The following is a 22,277-nucleotide window of genomic DNA, read 5'->3' on the forward strand; positions in this document are numbered from 1 at the left end:
ACTTTAGTGAAAAAGAAACCTATCTCCAATATACTTTAGATAAAAAATGTGTACCGTTTTTATAAGAAACCTGACTGTGTGCAGTGAAATTCTCCCTTCATTTACTGCTGTGGATAGGAATTGGCAGACTGTCCCTAACTGCTGAGCAGGGAAACAATCATACTTATGAACAGCAGGGGGAGCCCCCGCCTTACTTCCCAGCCATGCAGAACTCAAGCAGCTTTGTTTATGACGATCCCTAAGCAGCCCAGACCACACTGAGCATGTGCACAGTCTTAGTCTTGCAAAGATGTTTAACAAAGTTACAAGATGGTGACCCCCTGTAGCCAACTTTGAAAGCATAAATTATTTGTTTGATTAGGCTTGTGGTGCAGTAAGTTCATGTTTATATTTAGTATACAAAATACAACATTTGTAGCCTTATTCTATTTTAGACTTTACATGCCCTTTTAAGGGTAGATTTGGGGTGCTTGAACAGCTATATCACATGGACTACTGCCAGCTATAGTACACACAGAGTAAAAAAAAAACTCATCTTGCTACTTTTACTGGGCAAGCGATGTTCTGAGAATTTAAAGGGCAATTAAAGCAGAATTAACATGATTCCATTATCTATAGCAGTGGTCCCCAACTATTGGCTCGTGAGCAACATGTTGCTCTCCAACCCATTGGATGTTGCTCCCAGTGGCCTTAAAGCAGGTGCTTAATCTTGAATCCCTGACCAAAAGAAAAGTTTTAGTTAAATAAAAACCAGGTGTACTGCTAAACAGAGCCTCCTGTAGGCTGCCACATAGCCAATCACAGCCCATATTTGGCTCCCCCAGGAACTTTTTCATGCTTGTGTTGCTCCCCAACTTTTTTTACATTTGAATGTGGCTCACGGGTAAACAAGATTGAGGATCCCTGATCTATAGTAATAAGACAAGTCAACTGGACTTGCTGTAGATATAACCAGTCCAGTTGATTTGTCTTGTTACTATAGATATACCATGATCTGGATGAATGAGAACTTTCACAGACAATTATTATTCCTGGTACAGGAATGGGACCTGTTATCCAGAAGACTTGGGTCATGGGGCTTTCCGGATAACATATCTTTCTGTAATTTGGATCTTCATAGCATAAGTCTACTAGAAAACCATGTAGACATTAAATAAGCTCAATAGGCTGGTTCTGCTTCCAATAAGGATTAATTATATCTTAGTTTGGATCAAGTACAAGGTACTGTTTTATTATTACAGAGAAAAATGAAATCATTTTTAAAAAATGTAGATTATTTGGATAAAATGTAGTAAAAATGACTTAACGTAATTCTGAGCTTTCTGGATAACAGGTTTCCGGATAATGGATACCATACCTGTATTAATTTGAGACGTTACTCCAAGATGAAGAAGAAGTTGCAGAGCCAAATTGTTGTCACTTTTTATGAGACAGCCATTGCAATAATAAGCCATGCAGCAGTTTATCACTGGGTACATTGTCATGCCTTCAGCAATATCTGTTTTTTTTGTTCATTTTCTACCCACTTTCATTTAGTTTCTTTCTCTATATCAACTGCAGCGCAGAGAATTGGAAGAGGTAACATTAGAGTAGTTGGACCAAAAGCTTGCACTCCTCCCACATAATGCTCCTTCCCTTAGTCTCTGGCTTCTTCTTCCAGCTTATCCTGCTGTGCATAGTATTTCCCCTGTGAGAATAGTATATCTATGGTAGTGATGGTGTGAAGGCATTATGTGTTACATATATTGGTTATTATGTTGATCAGGGATTCTTAAAGGGGTTGTTCACATTTGAGTTAATCTTTAGTATAATGTAGAGCGTGATATTCTGAGACAATTTGCAATTGGTTTTCATTTTTTATTATTTGTGTTTTTTTGAGTTATTTAGCTTTTTATTCAGCAGTTCTCCAATTTGCAATTTCAGCCATCTGGTTGCTAGGGTCCACATTACTGTAGCAACCATGCATTTATTTGAATAAGAAACTGGAATATGAATAGGAGAGGCCTCAATAGAAAGATGAGTCATAAAAAGTAGCTATAACAATACATTTGTAGCCTTACAGAGCATTTGTTTTAGATGGGGTCAGTGACCCCCATTTGAAAGCTTGCAAACGTTAGAAGAAAAAGGCAAATCATTCTAAAACTATAAAAAAAAAGTAATGATCAATTGAAAAGTTGATTAGAATTGGTCATTCTATAACATACTAAAAATTAACCATTAGGAACCAAAAATAATTTCACATAAAGGCAGTGGCGTAACGAGATGTTACTGGGCCCCACAGCAAATTAATTTTAGGGCCTGCAACATAACCAGAGTTTGTCTTTTTATTACCAATATATGTTGAAATTTCTCATTATTTAGGTCCTCATGGGTCCCCTATACCTCCTGGGCCCCCCTGCAGCCTCAGGGTCTGCTTCCTCTGTAGTTACGCCCCTGCTTAAAGGGGTTTTTCACCTTCCAAAACACTTTTGTTTCTGTTCAGTTGTTTTCAGATTGTTCACCAGAAATAAATTTTTTCAATTGCTTTCCATTTTTATTTTCTACTGGTTGTCCAAATTAAAGTTTAATGTTCGTGTCTCTGGTGTCTCAGTCTGGCAGCTCAGTGGTCCAGGAGCATCTGAACTAGTGATGTGCGGTTCAGGGTTTCCCTAACCCGCCCTGCTACGACCCACGCCGCCCGCACCCGCTTCCGGGGGTCTTTGAATAGACCCGCCCCGCCGATGACGTCACAATGATGTCACAAAAGGGGCGGGGCAAGCATACACGAGACTATAAAACCAGAACCCGGAAGTCTATCTGACAGGGAGTGAAGCAGCCATATGTGTGGGTGGTGTATTTGGGATGAAGGGACCTTTACTTATCCTTTATTTTACTGCAGCTGTTCCTATTGCTATATAGCCCTGTGGCACTGTAAGTGCTGACATCGCTAACACTATGGGGCACATTTACCTAGGGTCGAATATCGAGGGTTAATTAACCCTCGATATTCGACTGCGGATTAAAATCCTTCGACTTCGAATATCGAAGTCGAAGGATTTTGCACAATTCGTTCGATCGAACGATCGAAGGAATAATCCATCGATCGAACGATTATCCTTCGATCAGAAAGTGTTAGCAAGACCTTCCCCATAGGGTAACATTGGCCTCGGTAGGTTTTAACTGGCTGCTTAAAAACCCTTTCCTAATCTTCTTTTGGTCTAACAGTTGCTAGGCTTAGTGACCCTAGCAACATGGCTTCAGAAATTGCATTCTTTTTCACAGGTTTGTTTCACTTTTGAGTTTGCTTTCCCTTTAAAACTTTAACAGCAATCCTCTGAGTTCCTCGGAACAGCTCTGCAATTGAACATTAGAAAATTGGTGGTCATCTTTATTTGCGGTATTACCGTACTTTTGCCAGCCAATGAGAATCCTAGACTCGCCTAAACTGCACTAAAGTTGAATATGTATTCTTTTTTTTATGCTAAATTTTAACACTGAATATGAAGAACCACCCACTTTTTAAAAGACTGCCAGCATCATAGACGTAGCAGTGAATCAATAAACCATGGCAAGCCGCATTAAAAGTGGAAATAAAATATATGATGCGAAATATTGTATAAGTGAGGTAATATTCAAATGAAGCAAATAGCTCCAGGCCAAATGGGATTGTTTAGTCCATTTCAGTTCTCTGCCCACTTGGTTCTGACTTCTGAAATAATGTAGCAGCTGGGGAGATGCATGCAAGGCTGACTTCTGCTACATTGTAGCACTTCAGAAAGGCGCAGACAGACACTCCTTTCAGTTGCATTTACATTTACAAAATCACTTTCGAACCACTGAAAGTGTTAAATGAATGTATATGGGAAAGTTGTTTGGAACATGATTTTCTTTCATTAGGCACAATTGTATTTATGGCTTTGCATCCCCTTTAGGGTCAGGGCACACAGGCAGATTCGGGGAGATTAGTCGCCCGGGGACAAATATCCTCTTCTTCGTTGGCGACTAATTTCCCTGAACTGCCTTCCCGCCGGCTAAAATGTAAATCGCCGGCGGAATGGCACACGCCGCAATTCGTTTTCCAGAGTCGCCCCACGAGGAAACTTCGGGCGACTTCGAAACGACCGTTAACAGTCAGGCAGCTGAAGTTACATGACTCAAGGGTTTCATTCACAAAACATGGGTTTAAGACACAAGTGTAAGTTGCTGATTACTGTAATGGCATTACCTTTATGTCATGTGATACAAATATCAGAAAACACAATTTAAAGCAGTTGTAAACCCCCAAAAAGTGATGTCTACGTAACTTTGAATGCTTCTCTGACCACATTTGTTATTTTCTGATTTTCTTTTCTTTTTTTCATTCTCAGCAGCTTTCTCTAAAAGTCAGAAAGACATTAATCCCAGGATTAACTCACCATGCACGTTTGATAAAACATCCTGTTGTAGTGTTGCTAAATATATTGGTGCTATAGTTGTATGATGGCAAAAAGTAGGTTTCCTACTAAAAAAACAAAGATTTATTTCTTTTGGGAAATTATCCATTTTTTTTATAAAAGGGTAAAAGTATCTGCATATTAAAAAATATTCTCATTTTGAGGCAGTTAGGTCTTCTGCCATAGTTTCCTTTAGTTTGGATTTTTAAGACTATGGCATTGCTATATATCCATAGTTACATAGTTACATAGTTACATAGTTACATAGTTACATAGTTAAATTGGGTTGAAAAAAGACAAAGTCCATCAAGTTCAACCCCTCCAAATGAAAACCCAGCATCCATACACACACCCCTCCCTACTTTTAATTAAATTCTATATACCCATATCTATACTAACTATAGAGTTTAGTATCACAATAGCCTTTGATATTATGTCTGTCCAAAAAATTATCCAAGCCATTCTTATAGTCATTAACTGAATCAGCATCACAACATCACCCGGCAGTGTATTCCACAACCTCACTGTCCTGACTGTGAAGAACCCCCTACGTTGCTTCAAATGAAAGTTCTTTTCTTCTAGTCTGAAGGGGAGGCCTCTGGTACGGTGATCCACTTTATGGGTAAAAAGGTCCCCTGCTATTTGTCTATAATGTCCTCTAATGTACTCGTAAAGTGTAATCGTCCCCTCGCAAGCGCCTTTGTTGAAAACAATCCCAATCTTGACAATCTACCCTCATAATTTAAGTCTTCCCTCCCTCTAACCAGTTTAGTTGCACTTAGTCTCTGCACTCTCTCCAGCTCATTTATATCCCTCTTAAGGACTGGAGTCCAAAACTGCACTGCATACTCCAGATGAGGCCTTACCAGGGACCTATAAAGAGGCATAATTATGTTTTCATCCCTTGAGTTAATGCCCTTTTTTATGCAAGACAGAACTTTATTTGCTTTAGTAGCCACAGAATGACACTGCCCAGAATTAGACAACGTGTTATCTACAAAGACCCCTAGATCCTTTTCATTTAAGGAAACTCCCAACACACTGCCATTTAGTGTATAACTTGCATTTATATTATTTTTGCCAAAGTGCATAACCTTGCATTTATCAACATTGAACCTCATTTTCCAGTTTGCTGCCCAGTTTTCCAGTTTAGACAAATCACTTTGCAAAGTGGCAGCATCCTGCATGGAACCTATAGTTCTGCACAATTTAGTATCATCTGCAAAAATAGAAACAGTACTTTCAATGCCCACCTCCAGGTCATTAATAAACAAGTTGAAAAGCAAGGGACCTAGTACAGAGTCCTGCGGTACTCCACTAACAACACTGGTCCAATTAGAAAATGTTCCATTTACCACCACTCTTTGTAGTCTATCTTTTAGCCAGTTCTCTATCCAGGTACAAATACTATGTTCCAGGCCAACATTCCTTAATTTAACCAGTAACCTTATGTGTGGCACTGTATCAAATGCTTTAGCCAATGGGTTTTAGCAGAAATGTTGCTTTATAGGTTGTAGATCATTGGCAGAAATGACCTCCTGCAAGGATTCCATCAGTTTTCTTTGTGTGTATTGTAGACAAGGCTTTAAGTTTGTTAGGGTAAATCAGATTATCTAAAATGACCAGCAGGTGGTGCTGTTGTTTTAGGTTGATGATATTAGGAGTGTAAAAAAATGCAAATATCCTGAAAACTAGTTCAGGAATTTGCCAGAATTTTCGGTTTCAAGGACTTATCCATTATGTATATGCTTATAATATATTGGAAAGTCTGTATCTTGGGTCCTGGCGTTTCACATTGGGAATTCATGCTGCCCCCTTGTGTTTGATCCATATCTGCTAATAATCCCATCGTCCTTTATGTTGTTGCACCTTGCTCAATTAGTGTTACCCCCTTCACCACTCGTATGTTACTCTCTGGAGTCATTTGTTCATGACGGCCATGTTGTTTCTTCTTCTTTTTCTTTTTGCATTTTCATTCCCCTTTTACCCCACCATGCTTTCAGTTCAAGAAAACGAAATTCCGGGATTGGGTTCCAAAGTCCGACTCAGACTATGATTCTGATAACTCGGAGGATCCCGATGTCAAACAGCGGCAGGTGAGATAAGGAAGAAGTTAAAGATGCGCAGGAAGGCTGCGACACCCATCTTAAAGGAGAACTAAAGCCTAACTAAAGAAGTAGGCTAGGAATGTTGTATATTATGTTTTGGGTTTTTGTACCAGCCCCAGGCAACCACAGCCCTTTATCAATAAAGATCTGTGTCTCCAAAGATGCCCCAGTAGCTCCCCATCTTCTTTTCTGCTGATTCACTGCACATGCTCTGTGCTGCGGTCACTTACTGAGCTTAGGGACCCACTCACAATATACAGTACAGAAATGTCACAATATAAGGCTGATTATTAATTAATTAATACAGATAATTACTACATGGCAGCACAGAAACCAGTGCAATAAGCATCAGAATTTAATAATCAGACCTGTAGCATCATCTTATATTCCAGGCCAACCTCATTTTCTGAGTGATATTTTGCGACAACCCCTAAGCTTAGCTTCTCAACAGCTGCTCAGAGCCCACTGAGCATGTGAGTGTCACAGACACTTTCCAAGATGGTGACCCCCTGTGACAAGTTTGAAGTCCTGGATCATTGCTGCTATTGACAAGCTGAAACTTTAGGCTGGTGCAATAAGTTCAGTATATAAAATATGGCATTTTTAGCCGCAATTATTTTTAGGGTTTAGTTCTCCTTTAAGGGAGAAGAATGTATGAAATTTAGGAGGGATTCCTGAGCTACGACCCCTGCCATTTTGGGACGCAAGGTTATGGAGGGGTGCCTGTGCAGGGGCCCTAAGTATTGGGGCGTGCAGTTCTCCACTGTACCATTTTGTGCATTCATATAGCGTGTTCCTTCCCTTTATCATGTTTCTGAGTTATTTTGTTTTATGTCATGCATGACATTACAGGCCCAACCTTTTCCAACCTGTCTTGTGTGTTTGCCCTGAATTTGTGGTTTCTGGATTTGACCCAATAATAAATTTATTCTCACAATACAAATCAGTCCATATGCAGAATTGGACACAATTGCTTATTACAGAGTTAACGCTGGTAAAACCATGCTTTACCTTCAGCCATTCAGTGCAGTCTTGTTACAATCCTCTGGAGACATGTCCTTTATTTTGGGCATCCTGTACTGAGAACATGGTCAGGCCAAGGGACCTGGTATTTAAGGGGGAACTATAGCTAAAATTTAATATAAGCTTCATCATACCGAAAGAAGAAACTTTCTAAGGGCAATCCATTAACAATTCTGCATCCTTTCTGAAATAACCTTGTTTATCTTCATTATTCCTCTCTCAGCATCTGTTTCTCTTCATTCTGTCTTCATGCAGCAGTTGGGTGTCAGATATTCATTGACAGTTAGATCCAATATATTTTATAGGGGAGGGGGCTTCCTTTCCTAGCAGATGTATTAGAGCTCAATCAAATAACTGATTCCAGTACAAACAAAATAACTGCCTTTAGCACAAATTCTGCATGTAGAGAGACATGATGTCTGTGATTTTAATAGAGTGAGCTTTAATACATCTTCCAGGCAAAAGGAGCCCCCCTATAAGATATATTGGATCTAACTGTCAATGAATATCTGACACCCAACTGCTGTATGAAGAGAGAGGAATAGTGAATATAAACTTGATTATTTCAGAAACTATGCAGAATATTTAATTGATTGTATTTTTAAAGTTTCTGATGAAGCTTATTTTAAATTCTCATTTTTGCGATAGTTCTCCTTTAACATCTGGCACACAATCCAAGGATTCTCATTTGCGCTGGCAGCCCTGCTTTGCACCGTTTTTGCATATTGCCCAGTTTTATAATTGAGCCCAATAGAGAAGAACAACGTGTGAAGTCTTTTAAATATAAATGTAATACATCCCCTAATTGCTGAGCCTGGTTACAGCCCTCTGTGTTTCTCTACTCGAGAGAGAGGGAGAACAGCCTGTGCACCATTAGTCTCTTCCAAATCAATAATTCTTTACAAGCACCATCTGCCTCTGGCAGTCAATAGAAACACAGAAGCTCATAGATTATCTTGTTTACAGAATGGGGACCAAGGGAAGGGGACTAATCCTCTCTTATGTGGTCTCTACCCTGCAACAGTAAAGACACACTTGTGTTGCTTGATAAAAGGGGAATGATCACTAAGGTTTCATTTTGGAGCTATTTCCACTGTGGACCATGGATTTAAAGGAAAACTATACCCCCCAAACAATGTAGGTCTCTTTAAAAAGATATTGCATAAAACAGCTCATACCATTTTCATAATAATATACTTTTTTAGTAGTATGTGCCATTGGGTAATGATAAGTAGAAAATTGTCATTTCAAAAAAAAAAAAAAAAAAACGGCCCCCCCCCTGGGATCCTAGGATTCACGGTGCACACAAACAAACCATACATGTTAGGTCACATGAGCCAATTAACAGACAGAGTTGTGTCTTTTGCTTCCACACTTCCTGTTACAGTTAGAGTTGAAGTATTTCTGGTCAGGTGATCTCTGAGGCAGCACACAGACCATCACTAAATGGTGGTTCAAGGCAAGAGATGTTAAAGGGCAATATTTACTTAAATATATATTCCAGTTTGATAAGATTCTTTAATTTGCCACTTAATATAATATAATCTATGTGTTGCTCAAGTATTCATTTTGGGGGTATAGTTTTCCTTTAAGACAAACTCCTCTTTCAGGTATGGCATCAATTGAGAGATCTGTTTTTTGCTTGCACACTTCTTCCTGTTACAGTTAGAGCTGCAGTATTTCTGGTCAGGTGATCTCTGAGGCAGCACACAGACCATCACAAATGGTGGTTCAAGGCAAGAGATGTAAAAGGGCAATATTTACTTAAATATATATTCCAGTTTGGTAAGATTCTTTAATATGCCACTTAATATGATGTCAACTATCTGGTGCTTAAGTATTAATTTTGGGGGTAAAGTTTTCCTTTAATGTGGCTTCTCTTCTCTGTTTTAGAAACTTGGAGAGTTGGTGATTAGTTTCCTAAACCGGGACTTGCAGCCCTCCTGCCAGATAGCCTGCCTGGAAACCATCCGCATCCTATCCCGGGATAAATATGCCCTGTCCCCATTCACCGGTCGCTCAGCCATACAAACCCTGGCCCAGTATGCGGGTTTGGACTACTCTGAGGAGATGGAGATGCCGTGCATCCCAGATGGGGAAAGTGCTGTAGAAGCTTTAAAAGGTCTGTGCAATATTATATACAACAGCGTGGAGGCCCAGGAGGTGGCTAAGGACCTGCGACTGGTGTGCGGTCTCGCTCGCAGGCTCAAGCTGTACAACGAAACCCGCTCATCCCACGAGAGCAAGTTCTTTGATCTCCGGCTGCTGTTCCTGCTTACAGCTCTCAGCGTGGATATGAGGAGGCAGCTCGCCCAAGAGCTCCGGGGAGTCAGTCTCCTAACCGACGCTTTAGAGAGCACCCTAGCTCTGAAGTGGTCTGATATATATGAGGTTGTAACAGATCATCTTGCTCCACCTCTGGGCAAAGAAGAAACAGAGAGGGTGATGGAAATCCTGAAGACCCTTTTCAATATCACGTTTGATATCAGCCGCAGGGAAGTAGATGAAGTAAGTAAGATCAGGTCTAGTGGGCTTTTCCCCATTGCTTACACTGACAAAGGCATCACAAACTCTAATGCAGTGATCCCCAACCAGTGATCTCCAACCAATGGTCCCCAACCAGTGATCCCCCAACCAGTGATCCCCCAACCAGTGATCCCCCAACCAGTGATCCCCCAACCAGTGACTCACAAGCAATATGTTACTTACCAATCCCTTTCTTGTTGCTCTCAGTGGTTTCAAAGCAGGTGCTTATTTTTGAATTCCTGACTTAAAATCCGTATGCTTTTTACTATAAAATCCGAATTTTTAGTAGGGGGTAAAAAAAACTTGATTTTTTTTCGGAATTTTAAACCCTGAAGGTGTTAAAAGTCTAATTAAAAAAAGTACTCCAACTCAGACCTGCCGAGTTCATGTAGAAGTCAATGGCAGATGTCCCATTTACATTTTTAAGATATCCTGATCTGTGCTGGGTTTAGTGCAATAATGTGTAGATTATATGGTTTCCATGCAAAATTTTAAAAAAATCGCGTGGAAAATCCAAAAAATTCGTACAATTTTTTTTCTCCACACAGGAAATTTTTGGAACAATGCATTGACAAATAAGGGGGAAAAAACCCATATTGATTTAGTCAGAGTAGTATTCAGAAAATACTCTATTTTCGGATTTTGATAAATAACCCCCTAGGTGTACTGCCAAATAGAGCCTCCTGTAGACTGCCAGTTCGTATAGGGGAAAATCACAGCACTCATTTCATACTCATAGGGACTTTTTTCATGCTTGTGTTGCTCCCTAACCCCTTTTACATTTGAATAGGGCTCACGGGTAAAACAAAAAAAGGTTAAAGTATTTCCTGCCCGCCAGCAGTGTAATGATGCCACCAGTTCTAATTGCGTCCTAGTGATGTCATTTGTGTGACATCAATTATCACAGAGTGTGTATAATTAAAAATAACACACCATGCAGTTAATTATGAGGATGTGATTAGATCCGCCATGCAGTCTAATGACCAGTATAAAGTAGGGATGCACTAGGATTCGGTTCGGGATTCTGCCTTTTTCAGCACAATTCGGCCAAATCCTTCTGCCCGGCCGATCCGAATCCCAATTTGCATATGCAAATTAGGGGCTGGGAGGAAAATTGTGTGACTTTTTGTCACAAAACAAGGAAGTCAAAACTGTGTTCTCCTTCCCACCCCTAATTTGCATATGTAAATTAGGATTCGGTTCAGTATTCGGCCGAAGGATTCAGCGGTTTGGCTGAATCCAAAATAGTGGATTCGTTGCATCCCTAGTATAAAGCCACTTATGAATTTATATGTCATGGAACCCCTCAGTGACTTCTTGTATCCTTATTTTTAACAACAGGTGGTACAATATTCCCTGAATAACTCAATATGTAGAAACGATGGACAATCATTCAGATTTTTTTAAACTACAGCTCTTGTTGGGAAACTGGGATTTGCAGTTTAACAACCCCTGAAAGGCTATAGGTTGGACAGCCCTATTTTATATAAACAACAAGGTCCTCAAATAATGTTTGGCCCGTGGCCTGCTTGATGTATAGGGTCTTAAATACTTTCTAAGGGTCAGGGCACACAGGCAGATTCGCCGGGTTTCCTCGTGAGGCAACATCGAGCGACTTGGGAAAATGAATCGCTCTGAGTGGCATCCCGCTTGCTATTTACATTTTAACCGGCAGGGGAGGCAGTTTGGGGAGATTAGTCGCCCCGAAGAAGAGGAGATTTGCCGCCGGGCGACTAATCTCCCCAAATCTGCCTGTGTGCCCTGACCCTAAAAATGGCCAGACCTGTTGCTCCCTTTACCTACACTCTGGATCTCATCTGTTCTTTACAGGAAGATGCAGCTCTTTATCGCCACCTAGCAGCTATTCTTAGGCACTGCTTACTGAGACAGAGCGATGGGGAAGACAGAACAGAAGAGTTTCATGGGTAAGTTAAAACGGGATCTTTCTAAGAAACCTTCCAAAACCAGACCAATTCTTTTATAATCTTCTGCTGTCTTGTTTTGATGCAGAAGGTTAATTCTTGCGGCATATTTGATTCTGGTGATCTGCACAAAACATGTGCTTTAAAAAAGGGCAGTCATTGCTATCAAAAATACACCGGATTGTAGAGTACGCTTTATAAACCTTTTTTATTTATAAATGTATTCCAATGATGCAGAATCTAACAGGAGCAATTAATCGTAGAAAACTGTTGGGTTGAGTGAGCATGTGTCATTATCTCATAGATTCCAGCGATTAGGATTTCCTCTCTGCCAGACAGCATGATTTTGTTGTTTTCAGCATTAAAATAAAGGAGCAAGTGATCTAATAAATAACTGACCACTACACAATCACTGCAGCTAGGACTTAGACTTTAAGACAGTTTTGCAATCTCTCCGAGTCTGAGAGCTTGGAATCCAGTAAGAGTAAGATTCAAGCAGTATATCTATTTGTTCTCCTGGAAACCAGGTTTAAACATCAGAGCACATGACTGGGGGCAGCTGGGAAATTGGCAATATGTCTAACTCATAACATGTCAGATTTCAAAATTAAATATAAAAAAATCTGCAGTGAAATCTCGGCTTTCAGTGCAGAATTCTGCTGGAGCAGCACTATTAAAAAACATTTTTTCCCATGACAGTATCCCTTTAATTTAGTTCTGTTATTCTCCTTCTTTACAAGTGTGTATGTACAAGGCATTGTGGGTACTGAAATCTTGCCTGGAGGAGAGTTGATGGCTGCCACATTGTTGTAATGATACAGGTAGTCAGAACCAACAGTGCAGGGAATACATGAATGTGTATTGGAGAGTTGTTTACAATTATATTTTTTTTTTCTTTATACAAAACAGTTCTTTTTGGTGGGGGGTATCAATCCTCTGTTATATAAGATTTGGAAAGAATACTTTCATGTTCACCTTACTAGGCAGTGGCTGAACGATACACCTTATGTATACTGTTATGAGTTAAAAGGGTTGTTCACCTTTAAATTATCTTTTAGTGTGATGTAGAGAGTCTGAGACAATTTACAATTAGTTTTCATTTTTTATTATTTGTGGTTTCTGAGATATGAAGCTTTTTGTTCAGCAGCTCTGCAGTTTGCAAGTTTAGCAATCTGGTTGCTAGGGTCCAAATGACCCTAGCAACCATGCACTAATTTGAACAAGAGACTGGAATATGAATAGAGAGGCCTGAATAGAAAGAGGAGTAATAAAAAGTAGCAATAACAATACATGTGTAGCCTTACAGAGCATTTGTTTTTTAGATGGGGTCAGTGACCCCCATTTGAAAGCTGGAAAGAGTCAGAAGAAGAAGGAAAATAATTCAAAAACTGTAAAAAAAATATAAGGAAGAGCAATTGAAATGTTGTTTAGAATTAGGCATTCTATAACATACTACAAGTTAAATTAACTCCTTTAAGAGGATGTAGAATACATGTTGAACCCCAGAAACCCTGCTTTAACGTGTACCCTGGGGGGTCTATATTAAGCTGTTGAATCGTTTTGAGGTAACATTTATATGTCTATATGAGAAACCTATTTTCCCTAGAGTGTGTTTTAAGTGATTGGAATATTTTTCCTGTATCTCATAGGCACACTGTGAATCTGCTGGTGAACCTGCCACTCATGTGTCTGGATGTGCTGCTGACGCCCAAAGTAGAGCAAGGCTCGGTGGAGTACATGGGCATGAACATGGATACGGTGGAGGTCCTTCTTCAGTTCCTAGACAGGAGGTTGGACAGGGTCAGTGCTAGATACTCTTGATAAAGGGGGGTGCTGAAACATGCTGTGGTAATAAACACATATTTGCAGTAAGGTCTGGTCTGCTTTTAGCTCTCCCTCTCAGTTCCTTTTGTCATTAAGGGCAGAGACACACGCTAAGATTTGGGGAGATTTAGTCACCCGGCAACAAATCGCCTCATTTTCAGGCGACTAATCTCACCTCACAAGAAAACTTGGGGCGATCTGACTGCCATCCCCCCTGACCCTAAAGGGTAACTGTCATGGGAAAAAATGGTTTTTTTTCCCCAAATGCATTAGTTAATAGTGCTGCTCCAATAGAATTCTACACTGAATCTATTTCTCAAAAGAGCAAACAGATTTTTATTTATATTTAATTTTGAAATCTGAGATGGGGCTAGACATATTCTCAGTTTCCCAGCTGCCTCCAGTTATGTGACTTGTGTTCTGATCAATTTCAGTCACTCTTTACTGCTGTACTGCAAGTTGGAGTGATGTCACCGTCTCCCCCCCCCAGCAGCCTAACAACAGAACAGTGGGAAGGTAACCAGATAACAGCTCCCTAACACAAGATAACAGCTGACTGGTAGATCTAAGAACAGCACTCAATAGTAAAATCCAGGTCCCACTGCGACACATTCAGTTACATAGAGTAGGAGAAACAACAGCCTGCCAGAAAGCAGTTCCATCCTAAAGTGCTGGCTCTTTCTGAAAGCACATGACCAGGCAAAATGACCAGAGATGCACCTACACACCAATATTACAACTAAAAAAATACACTTGCTGGTTCAGGAATGAAATTTTATATTGTAGAGTAAATTATTTGCAGCGTAAACAGTGTAATTTAGAAATAAAACAACATCATAAAAATCATGACAGAATCCCTAAAACTGCTCATACCTGGGGTGGAATGGCGTCTCCCTTTTAGAACACAGCACTTGGCAACAAAGACAAACCAAATAAACCATATAGCCTATTTATAGGGGAATATGATCCCACCAAAGTGTTGAGCTAAAAAATTTTTTTTTTTTTACATTTCTGGGGTAGGGCAGTCCTAGGATGGTGAACTCCAAGTTCATACCTTTAGATCTTGCCTGGCTTTTTCTCTGTGCCCAACGGTCCTCTTACACATGATTATAGTGCTCTGGGCTCCAAATAGATTGCAAAACATCTGACTGAGCAGAACATTCATTTTAATTTGTCAAATGAATATAACATTATATCTATGTAAATTAAATGTTTCATCTGTTACTAACCAAACAGGACAAAACTCGTCCTATAGATTAGATGTAGTAACAGCAGAATCCCGAGGGCTGATGACGGATCAGCTCATATACATGCAGAATGCTCTGGGTTATATGCAGCCATGCACTGCAAACAGTGACCAATGACTTATCTGCCATGTAGTGTGTGCATTTTATAGGTGGTTGGCTTTTCAAGGGGTTGTTCACCTTTAAATAAATTTTTAATATGATGTAGAGAGTGATATTCTGAGATATGCAATTGGTTTTTATTATTTGTGGTTTTTGAGTTGTTGAGTTTTTTATACAGCAGTTCTCCAGTTTGCAGTTTCAGCAATCTGGTTGCTAGGGTCCAAATTACCCTAGCAACCATGCACTAATTTGAATAAGAGACTGGAATATGAATAGGAGAGGCCTGAATAGAAAGATGAGTACTAAAAAGTAGCAATAACAATAAGGGGCAAATTTACTAAAGGTTGAATATCGAGGGTTAATTAACCCTCTATATTCGACTGTCGAAGCGCTATTCGTTCGATCGATTAAATCCTTAGAATCGTTCGATTCGAAGGATTTTAATCCATCGATCGAACGATTTTTCTTCGACCAAAAAAAGCTACTAAAGCCTATGGGGACCTTCCCCATAGACTAACATTGACTTCGGTAGCTTTTAGGTGGCGAACTAGGGGGTCCAAGTTTTTTCTTAAAGAGACAGTACTTCGACTATCGAATGGTCGAATAGTCGACCGATTTTTAGTTCGAATCAAAGGTCGAAGTAGCCCATTCGATGGTCGAAGTTTTTTTCCTCTATTCCTTTACTCAAGCTAAGTAAATGGGCCCCTAGATGTGTAGCCTTGCAGTGCATTTGTTTTTTTAGATGGGGGGTCAGTGAGCCCCATTTGAAAGCTGGAAAGAGGAGAACAAGTAATTCAAAATGTATAAAAAAAATAAATAATAAAGACCAATTGAACAGTTGCTTAGAATTGGCAATTTTAAAAAATACTAAAATTTAATTTAAAGGAGAACCACCCCTCTAAAGGGTGTCATGTTAGTAATAACGTTGCTCCCAATAAATTTACCCACTGAAAAATGTTTATTTTGCAGGGTCACAAGCTGCGGGAAATGCTGACGCCAGTTCTTAACCTCCTCACTGAAAGTTCTCGTGTCCATCGTGAGACAAGGAAGTTTCTTCGTGCTAAGGTGAGTTTATTCATTGCTCATATATGTATACAGTAGATGTGTGTCAGGGAAAGTCCAGAATCATGGAGCCAAAAAGGAGTGGTGCTAAATTCACATAGGGTAAATTGTTTTTTTCCCTCTTTTTCATGAAAATCTTCATGGCTTTTACAGGTTCTTCCCCCTCTTCGGGATGTAAAGAACCGCCCGGAAGTGGGGAATACCCTGCGCAACAAGCTGGTACGTCTGATGACTCACGTGGACACTGATGTAAAACACTGTGCTGCGGAGTTTCTCTTCGTCCTCTGCAAGGAGAATGGTGAGCAGAAAACTAGACGCTGGTGCCTAAATACTGCCAGAGCAGTGCTTTCCATATTGTCTTCTTCTCATCTCAAGTATTTCTATTTTATTTTAGAGAAAAATGAGAGGTAAACTTTAATCTGGAATCTTGCACACTGGCCCCTTTCCTCCCCAACTCCAGCAAGGACTCCAACCTCCTTCCACCCCCCAAACGGGGTGCTCCAGGTCCCCTGTACTGATAATATAATTTAAGAACTTTCAATTTGGGTTTGCACCTACATAACTGGTCATTCTGTTTCCTGGTTCAACCTGCCATTCACATCTGAAGCAAATGTATTCCTTGCTCTTGTTCCTTGAATGCAATCGCCAGGCAGCAATGATGTGAACAATAGTTATGCTCTCCATCTGCATTGATGACCAGTTGGGAAGCTGCAACAGGTTTGCAATGTGGCCTATTGCAGTGAGCCTTTTTGATGCTGTTGGGTGATCTAACAACACGCTGTCCATTCCCAACATAGTAACAAAGCATTGAAAAAAAGACACACATCCCTCAAGTTCAACCTTTAAGTCTATATATAACTTGCCTAACTGCCAGTTGATCCTTCCTGACTCCAAAATGGCAATCTGACTAGTCCCTGGATCAACTTGTACTATGAGCTATCTCCCATAACCCTGTATTCCCTCACTTGCTAAACACCATCCAACCCCTTCTTATCACAAACACAGCCGCCACTCATATTGGCAGCTGTATGCCCCACAAAAGACTCCATTGTGTCACAGTCAAGATAAGATTGTTCCATAATAGGGATGTTTACTCTGCACCGACACTTCACTTGCTGTACATCAGCATCATTCAATATAGCAAAGCTGCGCCCACATGTGCACATACAGTATAAAAGAACAGAACAGTTATCTATAGGCTGATTAAACAACATATAAAGAAGAGAGGCACACGAGTCTTCCAGGGGGGCCTTTGCCTCTGTAGCTGCTTCTTTTCTCTTCCAGCATGCCTTTATGGCTGCCGCTGCCGATCAGTAAAGGAGCTTAACTAAAGCATTAGACTTTGTACATTATGTTTTGTGCTCCTGTACCAGCCCAAGGCAACCACAGCCCTTTAGCAGTAAAGATCTGTGTCTCCAAAGATGCCCCAGTAGCTCCCCATCTTCTTTTCTGCTGATTCACTGCACATGCTCTGTGCTGCTGTCACTTACTGAGCTTAGGGACCCACTCACAATATACAGTACACATAGAATAGAAATGTCACAATATAAGGCTGATTAGTAATTAAAGGACATGTAAAGGCAAAAATATAAAATCCCATTTTTACTTTCTTTAATGAAAACGAAACCTATCTCCAATATACTTTAATAAAAAAATGTAGTATCTAAACTAAAGTACGTTTTCTTCTCCTGGCACACAGTGTCCCGGTTTGTGAAGTACACGGGCTACGGCAATGCAGCTGGGCTTTTGGCTGCCCGAGGACTTCTAGCGGGTGGCCGTGGAGAGGGGTGTTATTCAGAAGATGACGACACAGATACAGAAGAATACAGAGAAGCCAAAGCCAAGTGAGTTGGTTACTAGCACAATATAGGGATTGCAAACAGGTTAGTGTGTGAGTGTGTGTATATGTGTGTGTGTGTGTGTAGATGTGTGTGTGTGTGTGTGTATATATGTGTGTGTGTGTGTGTGTGTGTGTATATGTGTGTGCCACAACCATAAATAAGTTCTGCTTCATCTGAACTTCTACACAATTCTGTAACTATTACCTAAACTGCACCATGCAATACCTGCACTGGGCCCAATAGTGAAAGAGCCATATGGACGCTCCACACCAAAATAGAACCTGGCGGCGTTATCTGGAAATCCGTTTTCCAGAAAGCTCAGAATTCTGGAAATGCCATAAACCCCAGGTTGGTGCTCCTATTAGCAGAAAACTGCACCGGCACGGGGTTATTCCAGCGAGCACCACGGAGTGATCTTCTTCCGTCTTCCTCCTTCTTCGCACGGCTGCGCATGTGGAGTAGAAGGAAAAGCCGAACTTTAACTAAAAAGTCTGCTATTTCGTTCAACTATGCATGCGTCTGCCCCGGGAAATTTGAAGAAAGAGGAAGACGGAAGAGGATCGCTCCGTGGTGCTCGCTGGAATAACCCCGTGCCGGTGCAGTTTTCTGCTGATAGGAGCACCAGCCCAAGGTTTCAGGTAAGTAACTACAATCACTTGGGGGTGCCTAACATTTGGAAACCCCAAGTGCTGCAAGCCTTTCCTTCTCCTTTAAAGTATAAAGATCCAAATTACGGAAAGATCCATTACCTGGAAAACACCCATGTCCCGAGCATTCTGGATAACCTGTTCTATACGTGTACAAGGCTTTATGAAAGGAATGCTTCCCTAGTTAATCCCTCTTTATAATAGCATGGACCATAGTCCTCTAAGTTCTGTACACCCAGTCTAGCAAATCATGCAGGTATACTTTACTTTACTTTTCAGAACTGGGAAAGTTTTTCTGAAATAATCAGAGTGCAATTGCCGGTCCCTTAAACAGACCACACTAACTATAAATCAAGTGAGCCTACCCAGTTTGGTGGATAGTGGTTACAACAAGGTTAATATTTTTAAAAGTATGTTATTCACAGCCATAATTTAAAGAAACCTGAGTTACCAAAACATTTGCCAATAACAGGAAAGCTATATGGAGGAGATAAGAGAAGGTTAATAAATATAAACAAAATAAAAGATATGGAAATGGTTTTCAAAGCCAAATCCCAGGCATGTTTGTGTATTTTTCATTTTTGTATTATTTCTCCTTATTTCCTGCAGCATCAACCCTGTCACAGGACGTGTAGAAGAGAAGCAGCCCAACCCTATGGATGGAATGACAGAGGAACAGAAAGAATATGAGGCCATGAAGCTAGTTAATATGTTTGACAAGCTATCCAGGTATACTGCAATATTCCCACCCATGGGAAATTCCTCAGGCACATCATTAGCACAGCATTAGCACAGCACTAGCACAGCCAGCCTTTTATGTTCTCGGACAGTACAGGCTGTACCGTAAAACTGGCACAGACATATTTCCGTTACTAAGCTGCATTTATTATCATGCAAAAGGGAATAGTTGCTCTTTCACTGATGCAGCATTTTCCTGCTTTTCCTACATCACTTCCCTTTAAATCAAAACCACCCTTAATCTCAGTGTCTGTATCAGTCTTATTTGTCTTTTTAACTTTAATAAGAATTGGGGCCCGTTAATTTAAAGGTGAACAATCCCTTTGTTTAATATGTAGTGAATAAAGTACCCCTTCTTGTAAAATATAAGGATATTATAAGTAACCGAGGAATTCCATGACCATATAATACACAAAAGCCATGAATATCTTGTAAATGATATCCTTATAAACAGTCAGTTCTGATGTCATCAGTTATAAACGGTGAGTTCTGATTTCATTTCTGTCACATGACTCACTGAAATTTGTGTATTATAATAAATAAAGTACCCCCAGTTGCAAAATGTGAGGATATTGGAAGCTACCTCGGAGTTCCATGAAACTCATCGGTAACTTATAATATCCTTATAATTTAAAAGGGGGGGGGGTACTTTATTCACTATATAAATACGAGGCCGAAGGCCGAGTGCTTTTATACAGGTCATGGAACTCCAAGGTTACTTCTAATATCCTCATATTTTCCAACAAGGGGTACTTTATTTTTTATAATACACAAGTTTTAGGGAGTCGTGACAAAAATGACATCACTACTCACCGTTTATAACTGATGACATCACTAGTCACCGTTTATAAGGATATCATAGACATTCGTGGCTCTTGTGTATTATAAAGAGTTATATTCTGATACAGTTGGTTTTCCTTTTTTATTTTTTTTTATTTTTTTCGAATCGATTTTTTGTTTTTTTGTATAGCAGCTCTCCAGTCTGGAATTTTAGCAGCAACCTGGTTGCTAGTATCCAAATACCCTAGTAACCAGACACTAAGGGGCAGATTTATTAAGGGTCGAATAGTAAATTTGAATTGTATAATTGTTATTTTTGGTGTCAAAATTCACACATTCGACATTTGAATGTAAACTCGAATGTGAGGTTTATCACACCTCGACCATGGAAACAGTTCTAATTAGAACATACGCCACCTAAAAACTGCCAAATTCATTTACAAGTCAATGGCAGAGGGCCATTGAACAATTGTAATTCCTGATATTCATGTTTTTTTTTGGGAGGAAAACTCGATTCGTACAATTCATATTCGAATTTTCAGGTCGGCACCATTCGATCGAATATTAGACATTCTAATTTTTTCTTAAATAAACTCCCATTCAGGTTGCAAGTTTATTCAAATTTATTAGAGTAAAATAAAATTCACATAAATTTGAAATTCGACCTTTGATAAATCAGACCATTACAGTGCTCCGAAACTCTCCGTCAGCACTGAGAATAACTGTGTTCTGAACCCCACTAGCTGGGTTGACACTTAAAAGGCCCTAGAACTCCACTAGCTATAAATTATGCTACAAGCCCTCCATCCACAAAATAATTGGGACAGACACTAAAACAATTTAGTAGGTTACTACGGTAATGCTGATAAATTTAGCAAATGATTTCATACTATTCAGAATGACTGCCCATGACAAATTTCATTTACTCAGATTTCGCAATGGTAAATAATATTCCCGTCTTGATTCTTAATGAAACAGGGAACAAATCATCCAGCCCATGGGGGTGACCTCTGATGGTAGACTGGGGCCTCTAGATGAAGCGGCACAGAAGATGCTCCAGAGGCAGGAATCCTCAGACCTGGATTCTGACTCGGACTAAAGAAATCCCAAAATAAAAACGAGGAATCAAAGATCCGAGCTGGAACGAGAGAACCACGAAACTGTTATACAGAAACCGTAAACAAAACACAAGATAATCTAGAATATTGTAGATGTTTCTCAGAGACCCACGGCTGTAGAAAAGTCACAGGGACACATCGGGCCCTTTTTGTGCGCATCCGAGCAGTGCAAAACGTGAAGAGCTAGCGATTTAATTAATACCAGTTTGGGTACTAGGTGCTCTGTATAGATAGATAGACCCGTCTCTGTCCCACTTATACATAGAGCGCTTATAGCTGATGAGCTGCAGAATCAAGAGAAACTTTGCTGCAGTTATTGCACAAACCGTTCTCGGGTGGATAGAGCTTCCTTATTACACTCTTAGTATATAGATTTTAATATCTCAATGGGCACCAATGCTTAGAACAAATGAAGCATTATAGAACCGATACAGAGAACGGAAGAATTGTCACTACCTTCTGAATAAAGTAAAACAAATGCTGGTGATACGACCATAATGACGTCAGAGCAAAGAAGTGACCTTGAAGACATTCAAGATGGCTCCTGTTTTATTATACCAAGTTTAGCTTAAGTTCTGAATATTGGGTTTTTAGCGCCCTCTTCTTTGTAAGTGGGCTGATACAGGAATCCGATCTTTATCATATTCCTAATAAAGGTAACTTGCAAGTTTCTTCTAGGTCTGTGTCCTGCTAGATATGACTTTACTGCTGATGGGGAGGTAAAGGCTTTTTAGAGATTCTCCAATTGGTGGGCATGTCACACACTCCATCTTGCCATCTATCAGTGTGTTGTGCTAGCCAAAGACTGTGTCCTTATACAACGTTTACGTGTCCGTGATAATTTATTCATTTTTATTGCTTTTAATCATTAAAAGAAACCACTTGGAATAAAGTGCGCCTCTTTGAAGAAATATCAGTATGTTGTGCAGT

The 22,277-nt window shown here is 40.0% G+C and overlaps 1 protein-coding gene across 1 annotated transcript in view; it reads left to right on the forward strand.

The window, feature by feature from the left end:
* Window positions 1–22,018, forward strand: part of ric8a.S (RIC8 guanine nucleotide exchange factor A S homeolog) — a gene marked incomplete at its 5' end in the record, with an annotated part of 40,545 nt that extends 18,527 nt beyond the window's left edge. The window contains 8 exon segments of the mRNA NM_001094881.1: window positions 9,437–10,051; window positions 11,900–11,994; window positions 13,641–13,791; window positions 16,131–16,226; window positions 16,377–16,521; window positions 17,923–18,067; window positions 19,321–19,440; window positions 21,208–22,018. Coding sequence (NP_001088350.1) covers window positions 9,437–10,051; window positions 11,900–11,994; window positions 13,641–13,791; window positions 16,131–16,226; window positions 16,377–16,521; window positions 17,923–18,067; window positions 19,321–19,440; window positions 21,208–21,328 — 1,488 coding nt within the window. The 3' untranslated portion in view covers window positions 21,329–22,018.
* Window positions 22,019–22,277: the final 259 nt, after the last annotated feature.

Source organism: Xenopus laevis, chromosome 7S, assembly GCF_017654675.1.
Source record: "Xenopus laevis strain J_2021 chromosome 7S, Xenopus_laevis_v10.1, whole genome shotgun sequence".
NCBI classification, from domain to species: domain Eukaryota; kingdom Metazoa; phylum Chordata; class Amphibia; order Anura; family Pipidae; genus Xenopus; species Xenopus laevis.